Consider the following 19,796-nt stretch of genomic DNA (forward strand, 5'->3'; position numbering starts at 1 on the left):
ACCAAACTGGCAGGAATAGCCAACACTCCAGAAGATAGGCGCAAAATACAGAAGGATCTTGATAAACTTGAACAACCGGAGCTATCTAACAAAATGAAACTCAATGGTGAAAAAACATTTTCTACATTTAGGCAAGAAAAACAAAATGCAAGGTGGACAACCATTTAAATATTAGTCATCAGTGTGCAGCAACTGCTAAAAAAGCCAACATAGTTCTAGGCTGCATTAACAGAGGGATAGAATCAAGATCACGTGAAGTGTTAATACCACTTTATAAGGCCTTTATAAGACCATACTTGGAATACTGCATTCAGTTTTGGTCACCATTATGCAAAAAGGATATTGAGACTAGAAAAAGTGCAAAGAAGAGCAACAAAGATTGGAGAGAAAACATACGAAGAACAGTTTCAGGAACTGTGTACGTCTAGTTTAATGAAAAGAACTAGGGGAGACATGATAGCAGTGTTCCAATATCTCAGTGGCTGCCAACAAAGAAGAGGGAATCAACCTATTCTCCAAAGCACCTGAGGGTAGAACAAGAAGCAACGGGTGGAAACTGATCAAGGAGAGACACAACTTAGAACTAAGGAGAAATTTCCTGACAGTAGAACAATTAATCAGTGGAACAGCTTGCCTCCAGAAGTTGTGAATGTTCCAGCACTAGAAGTTTTAAATAAGATATTGTGTTTCCTTCCTGTTGTGATTCTGTCTGAGGCCCCTCAGGGAACGGCTGATCCTCTGCCGGCTTCCTGCTCAGAGGGGGAGGATGAGGAACAGGAGGTTCAGGCAGACGGGGAGGAGGAATCTCAGGCTGAGGGAGAGGGAGGACAGCCAGAGTCCCCCGAGAGGGAGCTCTCCCCAGCAAGCAGCCTGGATTCCTTAGATGAAAATGCACAAGCAATAATCGATCTCCGGCAGAGAAGAGCAACACAACGAAGGGGACAATTAGCCAGGTACTTTCAGCACTAAAGAGGCAACAGCTGGGTTTGGGTGTGGTGCTCTCTGGAAAGGCTGAAAAGGCAGACCCACCCTTCCTGGCTTGTGGAGTATTATCTTTGGGAGTCCTGGGACCTGGCTGTGATCTTTGGCGTCTTGGAATTCTGGTTTGTGACTTTGAATACTGAAACCTTGGGGGGAAAAGGTGTGGGTCTTATTCTCTACAGTGGTGGGTGTGCCAGCAAGAAGTCTGCTGTATTGTCTGGCCACCAGGACTCTGCTGTGAAGTCTCATAGCCTGCCTGTTGGGAAGAACAGGTTTTTCTCTGTGTTTATTTTTCAAACTATAAAGTGCTTTTGCTTTTACCAGCGTGTCTGGCTGCTTTTTCCAGTTGGTGTTGAAGTCTGGGGGCACCCAGACAGAACACTTCCTAAGCAGGGGGTTGGGCTAGAAGACCTCCAAGGTCCCTTCCATCGTTGTTGTTGTTTTTGTTGTTGTTATTATTAATCCATTTAGCCTATCCAACACCATCCTGTCCTTCATTAGGAGATGCATTAGTCATATAGAGAATGAATGAAAATGAAGTCAATAAGTATGTGAGAAAAGAGTGAACGAGTTAAGAGGAATGTAAAACCCAAGGAAACCTGTGCTCCAAAAGAGAGGAATCGAATGGAATAAAAGGAATGGATAACTAAATTACTGTACAGTATTACCATTTTCTGAATTTTAGCATCATATCACCATTTTTATTATAACCTGTGTGGTTCAGCCATTGGTTCATTGTCATCAATAATCTCTTTGCACATCACAGTTTGAGAATCATGATGGAAATACTGATGTCCATCAGTTTGGATAGATTCATAAGGGGAATTAGGTAAATCCATGGCTATGTACAGCTGTTTGTCACTATGCATATATTATTTTTATAAGGAAGATGTCAAACGCCGTACATATTGCTGATATAAACATGTGTTGGTTCCTATCCTTGTCCTTCCTAATGTTTCTATTTAGGATTGTTGATTTTCTGGTCTATGATTCATTTGGGCAAATGAGGAAGAAAGAATAAAATAGAACAGAACAGAATTTTTTATTGGCCAAATGTGATTGGACACACAAGGAATTTGTCCTTGATGCATATGCTCTCAGTGTACATTAAAAAAAAGATACATTTGTCAAGAATCATGAGGAATAACTCTTAATGGTTTTCATAGGGGTCAAATAAGCAATCGGGAAACAATCTTAATATAGATCGTAAGGATACAAGCAACAAGTTACAGTCATACAGTCATAAGTGGGAGAAGATGGGTGATAGGGATGATGAGAAGACTAATAGTAATAATAATGCAGCCATAGTGAATTGTTTGATAATGGTGAGGGGATTATTTGTTTAGCAGAATAATGGTGTTTGGGGAAAAACTGTTCTTGTGTCTAGTTGTGCAGTGCTCTAGAGTAGGATAGAGTAGAGTAGAGTCTGCGGAGAGGGGCGGCATACAAATCTGATTAAACTTGAAACTTGATGGCGAACCTATGGGTACACATGAGCTGTTGCCCTAGCTCAACTCTAGCATACATGTGCGTACTGGCAGCTGATTTTCAGCTCACGTGGAGGCTCTGGGAGGGTGTTTTCAGCTTCTGGAGGGTCTCCGGGGGGCGGGGAGGGTGTTTTAGCCCTCCTCATGTTCTAGATAAGCCTCTGGAACCTGGGGAAGGTGAAAAACAGACCTACCAGGCCTACCCGAACTTGGGAAATGGGGAGGAGAGGGGGGATCATGCGCACATGCATGGGGGATGGGGCAGCATTGAATTATGGGTGTGGGCACTTGAGCATTTGCAATAGCACATTCGCTATCACTGCTCTAGAGCATCATTTTGAGGATAGGAGTTGAAACAATTTATGTCCAGGATGCGAGGGTCACTAATAAGTCAATGACTCACTGCTGATCTATCACAAAATGCATGGAAATCAGAGTCAGTCATCCAGGTTTACTACTTTGCTCATGGACCACAGTTTACGCCTGCTGCTACAGTTAGGTTGTTTGCAGCTAAGGCCTAAATATAACTGGATTATAGAGTTCAAATAGACCAGTGGTTCTCAACCTAGGGGTTGGGATCCCTTTGGTGGTTGAACAACTGTTTCACAAGATTTGCCTAACACCATGGAAAAAGACAAATTTCCCATGGTATTAGGAACTAAAGCTTCTATTCTGATGCCTTGGAACATATTTTTACAACCCGACCAATCAGGTGTTTAAAGTGGGGCTGCCCCTCTGACCTTCCTGCCAATCATCTTAAAGCTCTGTTGGGAGAATTGGTGCTAGATTTATGGTTGGGGTCACCATAACTGAGATGTCTCAGTTCCCCCATGCCTGACGGCAGAGGTGGGTTTTAAGAAGTTTACAAAAGGCAAGGAGGGTGGGGGCAGTTCTAATTTCCGGGGGGGGGGAGCTGATTCCAGAAGGCTCTTCCCCTAGATCCCGCCAGCCGACATTGTTTGGTCAACGGGAGCCTAAGGTTGCTGGGATTCATGTGGCAGAAGGCGGTCTCAGAGATAGTCTGGTCCTATGCCATGTAGGGCTTTATAGATCATAACCAACACTTTGAGTTGTGTTCGGAAACCAATCAGCAGCCAATGCTGTCTGCAGAGTGATGACAAAATATGGGCATGCCTTTGAAGGCTCCAAACTGCTCTCACAGCTGCATTTTGGACAATTTGAAGTTTCCGAACACTCTTCAAAGGTAGCTCCATGTAGAGAGCATTGCAGTAGTCGAACCTTGAGGTGATAAGGGCATGAGTGACTGTGAGCAAACGCCCCCCCTCGCCACAGCTGAAAGATGGTGCTCTAAAGTCAGCTGTGGATCGAGGAGAATGCCCAAGTTGCAGGTCAATAATTCCCCCCCCCCAGGGTAATGGACAGACAGATGGATGTGTCCTTGGGAGGCAGTACCCACAGCCACTCTATCTTGTCTGGATTGAGTTTGAGCATGTTGGCACCCATCCAGACCCTGACAGCCTCCAGGCACCGGCACATCACTTCCACTGCTTGGTTGAGGGGACACGGGGTGGAGATGTACAGCTGAGTATCATCAGCGTTTAAAATTAGCTTTAAGACAGAGGGCTTAAGGACAAAAGGTCACACTTCTGCCCTCTCATGGGATGCCCCCATCACCTCGAGGTTTGATTACTGCAACACTCTCTACCTGGGGCTACCTTTGAAAAGTGTTCGGAAACTTCAGATCATGAAGAACGCAGCCGTGAGAGCCATCGTGGGGCTTCCCAGATTCTCCCATGTTTCTACAACACTCCGTGGTCTGCATTGGTTGCCGATCAGTTTCCGGTCACAATTCAAAGTGTTGGTGACCTTTAAAGCCCTACATGGCATTGGACAAGAGTACCTCCGGAACCACCTACTACTGCACGAATCCCAGCGGCTGATAAGGTCCCACAGAGTTGGCCTTCTCTGGTTCCCGTCGACTAAACAATGTTGTTTGGCGGGCCCCAGGGGAAGAGCCTTCTCTGTGGCGGGCCCGGCCCTCTGGAATCAACTTCCCCCAGAGATTAGAACTGCCCCCACCCTCCTTGTCTTTCGTAAATTACTCAAGACTCACTTATACCGCCAGGCATTGGGGAGTTGGGACACTTTTCCCCCAGGCTTCTTTATATTTTGTTTCATGTTTGGTATGAATGTGCTGTTTGGTTTTTAAATATATGATAGGGTTTTATATGCTTCTTTTAATATTAGATTTGTTTTGCTATAATATTGTTTTTATTGTTGTGAGCCGCCCCGACTCTTCAGAAAGGGGCGGCATACAAATCTAATAAATAAATAAATAATCAAATTTTAGCTCCCAAGCCACTATTCCAGTAGCGGGTTGCTACTGGTACGGATAAGGATGGCACACGGGAACTGAAAGTTGTGCGGAACACACAGCTTCATTTCTTCTACATGTGTGCGTGTCCCAGCGTATTTTTGCTTCTGTGCATGCACAGGAAGCAAATTCTTGCAAGGAGATGAGAGAGAAAGAGAGATTGCGGCAACTTTTTGCTGCTGCGTATGCGCACGCAGGAGAAGTGAGGCTGTGTGTGCAATACCCTGGGAGCTGCAAGAATCCGCCTCTGCACTATTCCAATATTTTACTCCTAAATTTAAGAGCGTTTCAAATAAAGCCTGTTTTAATGCCCTCCCCAAAGCTGATTTAGAAGGATAGTATAAGAACATTCCTTCTGAAGTACAGTATTATCCCTGTGGCAGGGGAATAATAGAAACTACGGCTCATTTTCCCCCCTGTATTGTCAGCATTATAGAGTCATTCATCACCAGCTGATTACCCCTCTTTTAACTAATTTTCCAGGGCATTCTGCTAATTTCTTTTCGCATTGTCTGTGAGACAGTCAAGATAGATTGCTACATTTGTTACCTTATGTGTAAATTCCATTCACAAATTGCCAATAACAGATATCAACACAGTTAGGGCTAATTTTATTGTTTTAAGATATAAGTAGATAAAGATATACTATGGCCATTGCAATTTACACTATTAAACGTTGGAGCCTTGCCTGTTGAGTCTTTTTCAGATTAAGCCTTTTGTGGAAGAAAAAAAATTAAGTAAATATTGCTTCCTGATTAATTTGGAGCAATGCTTATTATGTTTTAACTGACTGACTTAATTTATTAAAACAAATATACCTAGGCTGGGCTTCTCTGAATGTGTTATAGCATACATATAGCATGGTTGTTGACATTCTGGCTGGAAGTGATAGGATCTGTAGTCCAAGCTATTCCAACACATTAGACGTGAACCAGGCAGTGAAAGTCTAGATCAGTGATGGCGAACCTAATGGCACAAGTGCCACAGGTGGCATGCGGAGACATATCTGCTGGCACACGAACCGTTGCCCTAGCTCAGCTACAACGTGCATGTGTGTGCTGGCCAGCTGATTTTTGGCTCGCACAGAGGCTCTTGGGAGGGTGATTTTGGCTTCCAGAAAGCCTCGGGGGGGATGTTTTTAACCTTCCCCAGCTCCAGAAAAGCATTTGCAGCCTGGGGAGGGCGAAACACGACCCTACTGGGCTCACCAGAAGTTGGGAAACAGGTTGTTCTCAGCCTCCAGAGGGTGTCGGGGGGGGAGCTGTTTTTGCCCTCCCCAGGCATTGAAATATGGTTATATTTGTTACGCATGATAGCACATGCCCACGCTCTTTCGACACCCGAGGAAAAAAAGGTTCGCCATCACTGGCCTAGATAGTTGTGGGTCTCTGACCAATGAGGTTGAACTCTTGCCTAGTCAGTGTTATTAATAAATTATTTAGCCAAGTAACACCCTTTTTTTATGTATAAAGGGGGCTTTATCCTAAGTGGGTGTTCTTGTTCTTATGTCAGTAGAAAGAACTAGTGTCAGGCTGAAGTCATTTTAATTGGGGTCTGCCACATTTTATGCTATTTTAAAATGTATTCCTTGCTGTGGGAATTTGGGAGGAGTAATTGCATGAGGGATGTCTGCATGTAGCCATAACAAATTCCTTCTAGATTGTCAAGGTCATCCTTTGTCTTTGTACTCCTGCACCTGCATGGGAGGAGATGGGAGTTGCTACCAAGTTGGCAGATGAAGATAGGTCAATGGGAGTGTGGGGACAAGGGACTGAATTTTCAACTGGGTGGAGAAACCCCTGGGACTTCAGATTCAGGTTTCTTCCAGATGTGTCAATATGGCTCTGTTAATAAATTGGAACATTGAGGAATACTTTGCCTCGGACTCTGATTTCGTTTTTGATGCTATTTGGAACAACTAGGTTGTTGTTTTCTTCTCATTACTTAAATCTGAAAACTGTAAACTGAGCAGGGCTTATTGGCTATGTCAAAGGTCATATTACTTGCTTGACAGTTTTTCCATGTCACTTCTCAATTCTATCTCATCATTTCTGGACACAAGGTCAGTGCAGAGCTCTACCAGTCAGAAACTTAATACTCTTGGCATTGTTTATTTTGCAAACCATAAATCCTCTGAGTTTTGAGAAAAGAAAAAAATAACAGGGAGAGGAATATCAGCAGGGCGTTCATTACCTGCTAGCTTGAAATGCTTCCAAGAGGATTAATTGGACTTTGCTCAGACGCCTGTGTTCCAGCAGATTCATTCTGGAAATGAGACTTTGAACCATATTTGAGATTTCTGGGTCTTGCTTGCTCTTTGCTGCCGGGAATGCACTTGTGTGCTGTGCATACAGGGAAGATAATATAAAACTGGCACCATGCCTCTTTGCTTTATTAAATGCAAAACACTTTTCAAAAATATTAAAATCAGAACTTTGGGAATGTACCAGCTCCCAATTGTCAGCTATTACTATCTGAACTGGGTGTGAAGTGGAGTGAAATGGAAAACAGGTGAACCTGCATGGCTATCCATAAGTGGCATAAATTGATAAAGCCCCTGCTTGAATAAGGCTGACATTGAGGCCTCCTGTGGTTATAATTAAGGCTATGCAGAAGCAAGCCTTTCTCGTTTAGAGGCTGAGCCTGGAGTTCCATAAATGGTTGGATATAATCAGAAGTGGTTTCTCCAGAGGTGACTCAATTCTACTTTTTAACCTGGATTAGGAGTTGGAAAGATGCAATATTTTAAAGCATGGGAAGATTACAAACCTACCGATGTCACTTTCTCCAGCAGAATGAAAAGATGTCTGCAAGAAATATGGAGCTTTACAATGTTGTGAAACATGTCAATTTTCATAAAAGCTATTGTTCCTCTAACTTTGTTAAGGGACAGAATGTGATAAAAGTTTGTAATAAGTTGCCTTGCAGCGGGTAAGAAAGAGTTTCTGAAAGAACTGATGATGTCTCTTCTTGAATATGATGTAACTGATAGCTGGTTTGACTCAAAAATTCCTTTAGCTAGGTCAGCTAGATGGCAAAGATCACAAAGTCCCATATATAACTGAAAAAAATGGGCAGAGTGAACTGAAACAAGTAATGGAACTCAGGATCTCTCTCTCTCTTTCCCTGATATTGGAGAAGTCACCATTTATCTGAGTCCAAAGGTCACTCTGATGGGATGGCAGACCAAATCTAGTATTCCCACCCTGTGCCATTTTACATTAATAGTATTCCTTTTTAGGTATGGCTGCTATGGTACCACTGTTTTTATAGAGTTCCAAAGAAATCATCTTGTGGTGTCTGATCCATTCTGTATAAATAAAAATCTGTTTTAGATTTTCTTTTCAGCTTCACCTTCAGGATTTGGTCAAATCTAGTTACACCTGTATGTATAATCATGTTTTACATTATAACATATAACATACATTATGTTAAATATTTGCATTTTCTTCTCATTCAAATTAGATAGTTAGGTAGCACAATTGTTGAGGTCCTTTTATCACATAATTTTGGTCTATCCTCAGATCTATAAAAGTGAGGAAGCAGTTCAGCACATAGATTTAATTTTTGGAGGAATGCTGTATAGATAATATACAAACAATCCTTGTTACCTATTGTCTCTTATCCTTGGCTGATCTTTAGAGACCAATAAATATGTAAAGGTTCGTGCATATGCGTAATCTGGGTGTTTTTTTCCCTTTATGCATGTACAAGGTGTTGAACAGAATAAAAACTTTATTGTCACTTTAAATATACACTAATCCACATACATTAAAATAAATTTTCATTGCATTCAGCTCTCAAAAGATAACCATTATGCATATATCCATACACACACACACATTTATGACAGAGAGAACAATCACAATCTGGTTCGGATATATACATGGCAAAAAAAAGAATCCTGCAAATATACAAGATGTATGACATAAGGATTAAAGCTATTACAAAATGTAGTAGTCATACTATAGATAACTTTGAAGCCTCCTCCCAGAGGGAAGCAACAGAAACGGGTTGTGAAGTGGGTATGTGGGTCTTAATGCTTCGGGCTCTAAGTAGTATCCTGAATAACAGGAAGCGAGTTTCCTATAACCATCTCAGCTGGTTTTACCACTCTCTGTATGGGCTTTCTATTTGAGGCATTGCTGCCACCAAACCAAGAGTGATGCAGTTTGTTAAAACGCTCTCAATCCTGCCTCTGTAAGAGGTGGACAGGACAGAAGGAGGGAGAGGTACCCTTTTCGTCCAATGCGGGAAATGCAAATGCTGATTTGCACCCTTCACTAAAGAAAATATGTGAAGAGACCAAGTCAGATTGTTGGTGACCCCCAGATACTTAATACTACTGACCACCTCCACAGCTGCAGCCTTGATACAAAGAGGAGTATGACTATTCTGGCTCTTTCTAAAATATTATATTATATTATATTATATTATATTATATTTGTTTGTTTGTTTATTTGTTTGTTTGTTTATTTGTTTATTTGTTTATTTATTTATTTATTAGATTTGTATGCCGCCCCTTTCCTCAGCCTCGGAGCGGCTCACAACAACCAAACAATACAAATCCTCCCTCCCTTCCTTCCTTGTTCCCTCCATTTCTCCTTCTTTCCTTCCTTCCTTCCCCCCTTCCTTCCTCTCCACTTCTCTTTCCCTCCCTCTTTCCCTTTTCTTTCTTTCTCGCTCTCTTTCCCCTCTTTTCCCTCTCTCTCATTCTTTCCCTCCAGGTCTCTCTCATTTATGTGTATTTCTCCCTCTCTCCTCCCCTTCTCTCTCTCATTTGTTTCTCTTCCCTTTTTGCTCCCATTTCTCTCACATTAATTTCTGTTTTTCTCTCTCTTTCCTCTCCCTTTTTCTTTATCTCATTGTAATCCAGAAGCTGCAGGACCCGGAGGGAGGCGCGGGAAGAGGCAGACTCTCTTCGGGTGGGGGGTGCGGCTGCGGTGGCAGGCAAAGAGCCATTTTCTTCAGGGAGGGGCCATGTGCCTATGGGGGGGAGGCTGAGCGTGAGTTTTAAAAAGAAAGGCAGAAGGAGGGCGAGGCAAGAACTCCGGTTTGGGCAGCGCCATCACCCGAGCAATGGGAACGACCGCCCCCCCCCCCGGATACACACACACACACTCCTGCAGCGCTGCCCAAACCTGAGCTCTTGCCTCACCCTCCCTCTACCTTTCTCTTTAAAGCTCGCGATGGAGCGCTCAGCTTCCTCTCCCCCAACCCCTGGCACATGGCGGGGCGCAGAAGATCGCCCTGAGGCAGAGAGCCCACAGGGGTTTCTCCCCAGCCAACAGCTTGGGAGGGGCAGATCAGCTGTTGGGTGGGGAGAAACGCCGCTGACTCCACTGTGCAGGGATGGAAAACCCCGTGCAACGTTTGGTTTTTGCCTGTGCGGCCACGCGCCCACGCATGCTAGAGGGAACATTGCTCACCACTGCCGTTTAATCCGCATACTTCACAATATGATTCAGTACAGACTTGGCAGAGCAGACATGGGCCATCAAGGTTAACAGTAATTGACCCAAGACACAACCCTGTGGGGAACCTGTAATACTCAAGGAAGTGGAATTGGAAACGTCTCTAAGAAGAAATTTTGCACATACATTTCCCCTCCCAAAATAAAAAAGAATAGATTATGCTGTCCTTTAATGTTCCTTTATTTGCTTGTCTCCTCTCCTCCCTTTCTCTGCTCTCTTACTTGCAGTAGATTTCACTAAGCTCTCTTCATCACCCACCCTGCAGCAGCTGGCCATGTTCTTTGAGTACCTGGTTGAGCCCACTTGCGTTAGCTTTTCTGCTCCAAACAGCTATTTCAAAATCACAATAGAAAGGCCACTTGATTGCTCAGTCAGAACATAAGCCTATCACAAACAGTTTGCGGCAATCTCTTGATCACACTACTGAATTCTAGCACTGTCCTGCAGGCTGCTGGAAAAATGGTCCTAACAGATTTTCAATAATTTTCAAAGGGGAGGAAAAGAAAGAAAAGAGAATACCTGGGGGGGAAAAATAAAATCTAAATTGATAGGAATATCAAATCATGTTATTTTTGCATCCAAAGCAAAATTATCTGATCCAAGCTCAAAATTTAATTGACTTTCCTTTCTAGACAGGTATATGGATAAATCATATTAATGCAACATCACATTAAAGACCACATTAAATCTGACCTTGCTTTCCTTCTTACAGGTATTGTAATGAGCATTTGTTGTGTTCCCCGCATGTGTTCTGGACTGGCTGGGGTGTATGGGAGCGTTGTACAGCCCAGTGTGGAGGAGGCATTCAGGCTCGCCACCGAACCTGTGAAAATGGTCCAGATTGTCCAGGTTGCAGTGTTGTGAGTAATATCTGCATTCTTCATTTGCTTTTATATTTGTAGGACTTTACCATAAATTTGTGAGTTGAGAAGGTGATGTATGATCCAGAGAAGAATTCAGAAATATACTGATTCTTCACTACACAACAAATATTATCATTTTTAGTGCTGTGCATGCTTCAGATATTACCTCCAAATGAGGCTGTGGAGCACATGAGGACATGAATGCAGCACCTTAAAAAGTGTCTGCTTCATGTTTGCACACTGTAGGATGAAAGTTTGTGCGGCCTGATATTCTGTTGCTAGAGTTGTCTTCCTGCATCATGGTGGGATGACTTTCCTGAAGCCAGTTAAGAATCCATTCCAGTGTCCAGGGAATGTTTTCATTGTTCCCTTATTTCAGTGTAATTCCTAACATTAATTCTATAGTTTTGCCAAGTTCTGCTGTTGTGCCGGTCTGGGCTATATCCTGGTTTATGGATTTCTACCTTATTGTTTGGTACTTTTAACTGAGCAAAACCAGAAGTGTCCTAGATAAATGGAATCTATTTATATTCTGTCCACACAAACTCAGGCTAAGAGCTTTCTCCATTTCACTTTACCTTCCAGTGGCCTCTGTATTGTAGACTTCCAGAGGAGGATTATTTTGATCTCCTTTAGTGAACCTTTAAATTTGAGTGGTAAATAAAAGGTCAGACCATTCCTATCACAACATAGCAGATCAAAGCAAGTTTTCTCTTGTGATTTTTTTTTCTTTTAACGTGGGGAGTGATTTGGCATTAACCCAAGAGAAGTCAACCATCACACATATTATGTTGGAGAAATATGTTTCATTTTAGCTGCTGTAATTATGGCTCTCATTTAACTCTGTCATAAAGCTTGTTTGTGCTAACTGTATACATAAAGTGAAAAATTAAATATTTTGAATTGGGCAACTAATCTGAGGACCTAAGATGAGGCTATTTATAGTGATGAGCATTCTGCAAAGTAGAGACCATTATGAATGCCAAGTGTATCGGTGGTTATTGAAACAGATGTCCATGTGCCGCCTTACATTGGTTGAGGCAGGCAGGATTCCCTTGAGTACCATTTGTTGGGGGTCAAGGGAAAGGGAGGGTTTTACCTTCTCTTTCTGCTCAAGATCCCCATGGACAATTGGTGGGCCACTGTGTGACACAGAATGCTGGACTCGATGGGCTTTGGCCTGATTCAGCATGGCTCTTCTTATGTTCTTATTAGTTTAGATGTTGCATTTTTCAGGAATACAGGAATACAGAATGTACAACGTCACATTTTTAACTAATCAGGGATAGCTAGTTTAAAAGCTATGCTTGGGATGTCCATACCATATGTCTAAGGACTGAATTCCCCCTAGCCCTCTTTCTCTTGCTCTGATACTACTGGGGGCATTTGCCATTCTTAAATCAGCCAGTATAGTACAGAAACCAGAAAGAGATTCTAAACATGTTATGGCTGCGCCAAGGCACTGAGGAAAGGGACAGTTAGGTGGGAGTTTAGTTTCACCAATGCATAAGAAAGTTTCATTGAAGAAAACTACTTGGCCAAATAATAATAATAATAATAATAATAATAATAATAATAATAATAATAATAATAGTTGTTGTTTTGTTGTTATTATTATTATTATTGTTATTATTTATTATTATTTATTAGATTTGTATGCCGCCCCTGTCCGGAGACTCGGAGCGGCTCACAACAACAAAACAGTACAAATCCAATGGTTAAAACAATTTAAAACCCTTAATATAAAAAACAATGATACATCTCATACAAACCATACGTAAAGCGGAAACGGCCCAGGGGAATCAATTTCCCCATGCCTGGCGACAGAGGTGGGTTTTAAGGAGTTTGCGAAAGGCAAGGGGGCAATCCTAATCTCCGGGGGCAGTTGGTTCCAGAGGGTCGGGGCCACCACAGAGAAGGCTCTTCCCCTGGGTCCCACCAGATGACATTGTTTTATCGACAGGACCCGGAGAAGGCCAACTGTTTTTGAGATAACCATTGTTCTAAGCTTTGTTTATTGCCTAGAGTAAATCCATTAGTATCCAAATGATAATTTCTGCAGTTGTTAATTTTTAAGCTTTCAGTTCAAGATAATTTGGTCCATGGAAGATTAAATCTTGTGCAATCTTTCAACTTGCATATAAATCGTATTATAATGCTGTTATAATTTACAGTCTGTCATCAGTCTGACTTCACTGTAAGCTTTGACAAGATCTGAACTTAATTGTCCAAATTATCATACAATATACATTTATCACAGAGTATCGTAAACACTGGAGGTTTTTAAGAAGAGATTGGACAGCTGTTTGTCTGAAATAGTATAGGGCAGTGATGGCAAATCTTTTTTTTTGCTCAAAAGGGTGCGCGGACACATGCGCTAACATCCATAATGCAATGCCCTCCCCCTGGACATGCATGCACAATTTCCCCTTGCTCCCCTGTGCATGCACACAGGCCTCACTGAAGCCTCTGGACTTCCAGGCTTCAGGAAAGCCTCCTACATGCGCGCTGCAGTTGACATATGGCAATGTCTCGCATGCCCTCAGATATGGCCATAGATTTGTATAGGGTTTCCTGCCTGAGCAGGGTTGGACTAGAAGACCTCCAAGGTCCCTTCCAATTCAGCTATTCTGTTAAATTCTATTAATCCATGTCCTTTCTCATAGGAGTATCAGGCTTGCAATACCAACCCTTGTCCAGAACTGAAGAAGACAACTCCTTGGACTCCGTGGACACCAGTGAATATCTCTGACAACGGTGGGCACTATGAACAACGATTCCGATACACTTGCAAGGCACGGCTTCCTGATCCCAGTTTGCTAGATGTGGGAAGGCAACGGATTGAAATGCGCTATTGTTCAAAGGATGGTGCCACTGGATGTGCAACTGATGGTAAGCAATCATCCACATTATCACCATCAATCTTTTAAGCTTGTTATAATAGATGGAAGGTCTCACTAACTTCAGGTAGAAACACTAACTGGTTATTATTACAGCAGATTAAGTGATGGAGTATAAATTGCAGGGAACTCTTTTATGGCTGAACTTAATGGCATGCATCTGGAGATATGTGGTTCATTAGGCAGCAGTACTTCTCCTCTCCCCCATCACTACCTACAATTGATGAACATATCTGACCTCTACAGTGGGGCAAATGTAGCCCACCTCTGGTGTGGTCTCTATTATCTTTTCATTGTAGGGAGTCATGGAGATGACACTATTTAGAGACTGTTAGAGCAACATGTGGAAAAGGATGTGTTGAGTGTGGGAAACAGAGAAAGTGTTAGGAAGAGGTTCAGACTGGTCCTTCCCTTGCTCCCTGGGGTACAAGAAGAAGGAAAAGGAATATGCAGTCAGGCTCATAAAACTGCTACAATAACCAATCTCAGTAAAATTCTAGTAATCTTGTGGTATCTGTTTCCTGATCTGGACAACCTCAAAGAGTTAGCAGCAATTGAAGTGAATAATAACTGCTAACATCTGTAATAGTTTATTGCACTTCTACATAGTGTCATGTTGCCTGAGAACAGATCCAGGAAATGTGAACACAAAATACATCATTGTAAAAATTAACTGCTGCCACTCAGTTCTCAGAAAAACAAAATTCTATCTACCTGTTTAACTATTTGTCAAATTTATATGCCATTTATCTTGTGGTGCAAGGCAACCCTGAAGTGTATTTTTCTGCAGAAACATTTTTTATGCATAAAAGTATATGTAATGTGCTTTGAAAAAGATATTCATGTTTTCTTTTTGCAAGTCACCCCTCCCCTTTAATTGAAAATATTCCTATTAGCTTGACTGATCATTGAAGAGATAATTAGAAAATATTTTTAGAATTAAAGGTGATATAAAGCTATTGCTTTTTTCTAACATCTTTTAAACTTTTAACATTCATCAGCATCTGATTCTTGATTCTAGAATTCTGAAAGGCATATGTATTGATATTCCATCAAATATTATTAATACTTATCAAATATTATTAATACTTTTTTCAGAACTATAATTCTACAGTTCAAACTAGTATTATTTTGCCAAAAGATCACACTGCTGAATTGTGTGTGATTTGCAGCATCTCATACATTTTCTTTAGCAGAATTATTATTTATTTATTTATTTATTTATTTATTCGATTTTTATGCCGCCCTTCTCCTTAGACTCAGGGCGGCTCACAACATGTTAGCAATAGCACTTTTTAAACAGAGCTAGGCTATTGCCCCCACAATCCGGGTCCTCATTTTACCCACCTCGGAAGGATGGAAGGCTGAGTCAACCTTGAGCCGGTGATGAGATTTGAACCGCTGACTTTCAGATCTACAGTCAGCTTCAGTGGCCTGCAGTACAGCACTCTACCTGCTGCGCCACCCCGGCTCTTTTTTATTGTCATGCCTCACTTGGTATATAGTTTTTGTTTTATCTGAGAAACATTTCATTGTAATTTATAATGGATTTCACCTTACTGATGTCCCAAAGGTGGTTTTATAAAAGGCAACTGGACTTTCTTGGTTTTTCCTTGAAGACATTTCACTTCTCATCCAAGAAGCCTCCTCAGTTCTGACTGAATGGTGGAGAGTGGAAGGACTTCTATTTCTTGTAGTCATCTAGTTAGCCCTAGATACCTTATTTATACTTAAGAAAGCTCCCTGGTCCATGATTTTCTAGAACTTGTATCTTAATCTCTAAAACCTTGGCACAAGGGTAGGTTCCAATTTTTTTTACTACGGGTTCTGTGGGCGTGGCTTATTTTGTGGGTGTAGTTTGATGGTCATGTGACTGAGTAGGCATGGCCAACTTGACGTCACTCATACCCATACCATATGTCACATGCCCCCCAGCCACGCCCACAGAAACTGCAAAGTCTCTGGATTTGTAGGAAAAAAGGCTCAATTCTTTGTTTTCTGGAAAGTAGAGGGTAGAGAGTTGTTTTGCTTATCATTTGCCCTGAATGCTGGGGGTTTGCTTCTTTTAATACTTCACTCCTCTAGCTTTTGCAACAAAGCTATCAATACATAATATGACAAGCATGTATGTTTATCACCCAAAATCACAGAATCTGACCATCATTAGTAGCTACTAAGAAGATGTGACTGGCCTGAGATTATCCAGTTGCGTTCCTGGCTAAGGAAAGACAAGAATCTGGATCTTTGTACTCCTATTTCTGCACTTAACTAACATACATAGATGTGGAGTATTTGTGTATTTTTCCTTGCAAATATCTCTTCTAAGGACAATGGCTGAGGCAGGGGGGTGAGGTTAACACACATTGCACCTGATTGATTCTTCACTTTAAGGTTTTGCTCTCTTGAATGTATTCCTTCAGTTACCCTGCCATTGGAAGCAAAGTGAATGCCCTTAGGTAAGTTCTAGCCAGATTTCAGCCATGTCTGCTATTCAACCAACTCAAATCCTGAAAGTAACCAAATCTCCGGCATGTTTCGGTTTTTTGTGTAATTGAAAACTGGCAGCTGAAACAAATAAGAGTTTCTTGATGTCTGTGTACAGATCCCCTCTCCCGCCTCTACCTCCCCAGTTGCCTTTTTTTTTCCTGATTCTCTTCCAGTTGCACAATTGTATACAGGCCTGCGTCTGAGAAATAAAACTTTATGTCCTGCAGCAGCTCATGTGAAATGCCAGCAGGACAGTGTCTTCTACCATCCTCCCTGCTGCAAGCATTTTGTAATTAAAACTTCCTTTAACATGGCCTGTGTGCCTCATTCTTTACATCTTGTAGAATAGCTCTTCTGCTGTGGTGCCATTGTGACCATTTTAATATTCCTAATGCTGCACCTAAACACAAGTTGTTGTAACATCTTTTCTCTTTCTCATTTTTGACTCTTGATTCTGGGCCAGGAGACAACAATGGTAACCTCTATCTGGCAGAATCTCAAGCACTTGAAGGCTTTTAATCATTGTCTCTATTGACTTTACGTTGCCTTAATTAAAAAGGATCTGGTAATTGCAACTCTAGCAATTATTGTTGTAAATTGAATAGTCTTGAGGATAAAGATAAAAACAGAAAAGAGCTAGTGTCTAACTAAAAAAATGAGGCAAGAAATATCAGATTTAAAGCTCACTTTTCCCTTTCAGCAAGCTTTTCTGTATATACAGTATACTACATTTGCCAACGGAGGATCCACCTTGTAGAGTTATTGTAAGGATAATTGAGACGGTGCTTTTAAACTAGTTTGGATGCTGTTCAGGTGCTAAGAACTTTAACTGCACATACGGAAACTACAACGAATTGTGAAAATGCTTCTTCTGTTCAGATAGCCACATGGCTTATGGTGGTGATCCCTCGTTTTTCGCTGAGGATGCGTTCCAAGACCACCCGTGAAAAACGAATTTCCATGAAGTAGAGGAAAGATATTTTTTTATGTATTTAACAAGTATTTGGACTTTTAAAACCTACCCTTTGCATTAAACAGTCATTCTATAACATTTCTCAGCTGGAACTACATGTGATATCCTACTAGTTTCTTTAATAGAGTACAGTAGTACTGTAGAAGAATTTTATGAATTTTTAATGGATTTAAATTTTTTAATGGATTTAAGCCCCTTTTGAAAACCCGTGAAATAGCGAATCCGCGAAAGATGAACCGTGAAGTAGCGAGGGATTACTGTACTTTTATTTTGTTTCCCCATGCACTAGAACTAACATTCAGTATTCTATAACGGTTGGGCAAGTCCCATCTTCTGCCTTACAGGGTTCCCCCCCTTAATACGTTTCCCCTTTGTACTTTAATCTTGTTTTTAACTTCTTCTTCATGTCATTTTCAATGTCGTAGACACTGAATTTAGAGGTTGTTATTAGATAGTTTTTTTAAATTGATGAGGGATCCCTGCAACTGGAGTTCCCTAATTATCCCAGCGAGAGGGGAGGCAGAATTTTTTGACAAAATAATAATGTTGCCATCCTATTTACTGGGAGTTAATGAGAACACACTGGATTTTATCTAAACAAGAATGCCTTGAATTTGGCTATAAAGTAACTTAAAAACTAAAAGGAATGGTGGTGAGGCTTTTGATGAAGCTTGGTGACTTGTTTCAAAGACTAATGGATGAAAATGCCTCTACATGTGCAGTTTTCTTTGTAGCCATTTCATCTGGAATTGGCATTGTTCATTTGTTTACTTCTTATAAAGACTGAAAATTGATAGGGCTGCCAAGGGTTGTATTGCACCTCTGTCTCATCTTAAAAAACCTTTGTGTTGTGATCAATTGAAATGCATTTGCAGTACAAACAAAAAATAAATGTGCTTCTAAACCACAGTTCACTTTTCATAAAGTCATGGATAAAAACATGTAGCAGGAAAGCAAACATCACAAATATCCTAGACTTAAAAGTTACAGCATTCATTGTAAGTGCAGTTATACATAATTCATCCTTGTCACTGAGTTCTTACAGAAAATATATGCTGCAACCAGTACCCATATTTGTTGTGTATTGTATACCTGATGGAACAGAGTCATTTTAATAAAAAGCAATGGCTTTTAAATTTTAGTTGTCTATTTGTTTGAAAACAACTATTTTAAACTTTAACATTAACCTGCTTCAGTGTAATTAAATTAATATTATTAAAATCTGTTTAAGAATTCACTCTTCTTCATGGGACTTCTTTATTTTTATTTGTTGCTTTTGCCAACCATTCTGAGATGGTTAGCAAAAGCCATATTTTAAACAGGGATAATCCACATTTGTTACAAATTATATCTTCAAGACAGATCTGTTACAAGAAAAACCAACTGATGTCTGTTTAGAAATCACTCTATTTCCCAACCAGTACCCATTAGTCTGGCAGTGTCAGACTTCATAATAAAGTTGGATCCCATTAATAATAAAGTTTTTTTTTCTATTATGAAGTATAGCCAGACCTCAAAATGAGTTATAACCTTCAAAAGTGGAGTATCTACTTTGGTAAAGCCACTAAAAGCCTGATTAAATTGCATTGGGAATTGGAGTTTCATGGTTCACTGGCCAGTGCTATTTTTATACTTACACAGATTCCTATGAAATATAACTGTCAGTCTCTGATACCATATTATATAATCCATATGACAAAGTACTTCATAAGTGTTAAAGTTACTCGGTAAGCTGCAAATCAAATTAGAATCATGTTATCAGTACATTTGCAGATTGCTGCCAGGGTAAATTTTTTTAAATTCTGTTTATACTTGTATTTTTAGGTGATCTTTTGCATTCTGGGCATCGTTCCACTCACACTATCAATGGTGCTTGGTCCCCCTGGTCTCCATGGTCTCAGTGTAGTCGTGACTGTAACAGAGGTATTCGGAACCGCAAACGAATTTGCAATAATCCTGAGCCAAAGTATGGGGGTTTGCCTTGCCTGGGACCTCCCCTGGAGTATCAAGAATGCAACATCCTTCCATGCCCAGGTAAGTGGCCATAGAAAGGTGAAAATCAAGAGTTATTTGCAAACCATTCAGCCTTGTGTAACCCAACAAGGAAGTAGTGGAAGTAGTGCATTTACCTTTTATTTTAATGCCCTCTGCTTTATTTTATGCAATTGCTACTACCAAGATGTGAGGAGGTGTTCTTGTGTGAAGATAGCCTCAGAGTTTCTTGACTTTGCTTTTAATCTCTGGTTTTCCCAGAGGTTCATAATTATCCCAAAATTACTATTCTTTTAAAACCCTC

General features: G+C 41.0%; 1 protein-coding gene across 7 annotated transcripts in view; it reads left to right on the forward strand.

Annotated features, from left to right (window-relative positions):
• Positions 1-19,796, forward strand: part of SEMA5A (semaphorin 5A) — a 245,461-nt gene that overhangs the window by 209,722 nt on the left and 15,943 nt on the right. For all 7 annotated transcript variants that reach the window (XM_070747020.1, XM_070747021.1, XM_070747016.1 and 4 more), the window contains 3 exons: positions 10,990-11,137; positions 13,807-14,032; positions 19,325-19,534. In XM_070747020.1, the coding sequence (XP_070603121.1) occupies positions 10,990-11,137; positions 13,807-14,032; positions 19,325-19,534 (584 nt within the window). The remainder of the gene's footprint in view (positions 1-10,989; positions 11,138-13,806; positions 14,033-19,324; positions 19,535-19,796) is intronic.

Source organism: Erythrolamprus reginae, chromosome 3 (genome assembly GCF_031021105.1).
Source record: "Erythrolamprus reginae isolate rEryReg1 chromosome 3, rEryReg1.hap1, whole genome shotgun sequence".
In the NCBI taxonomy this organism is placed as follows: domain Eukaryota; kingdom Metazoa; phylum Chordata; class Lepidosauria; order Squamata; family Dipsadidae; genus Erythrolamprus; species Erythrolamprus reginae.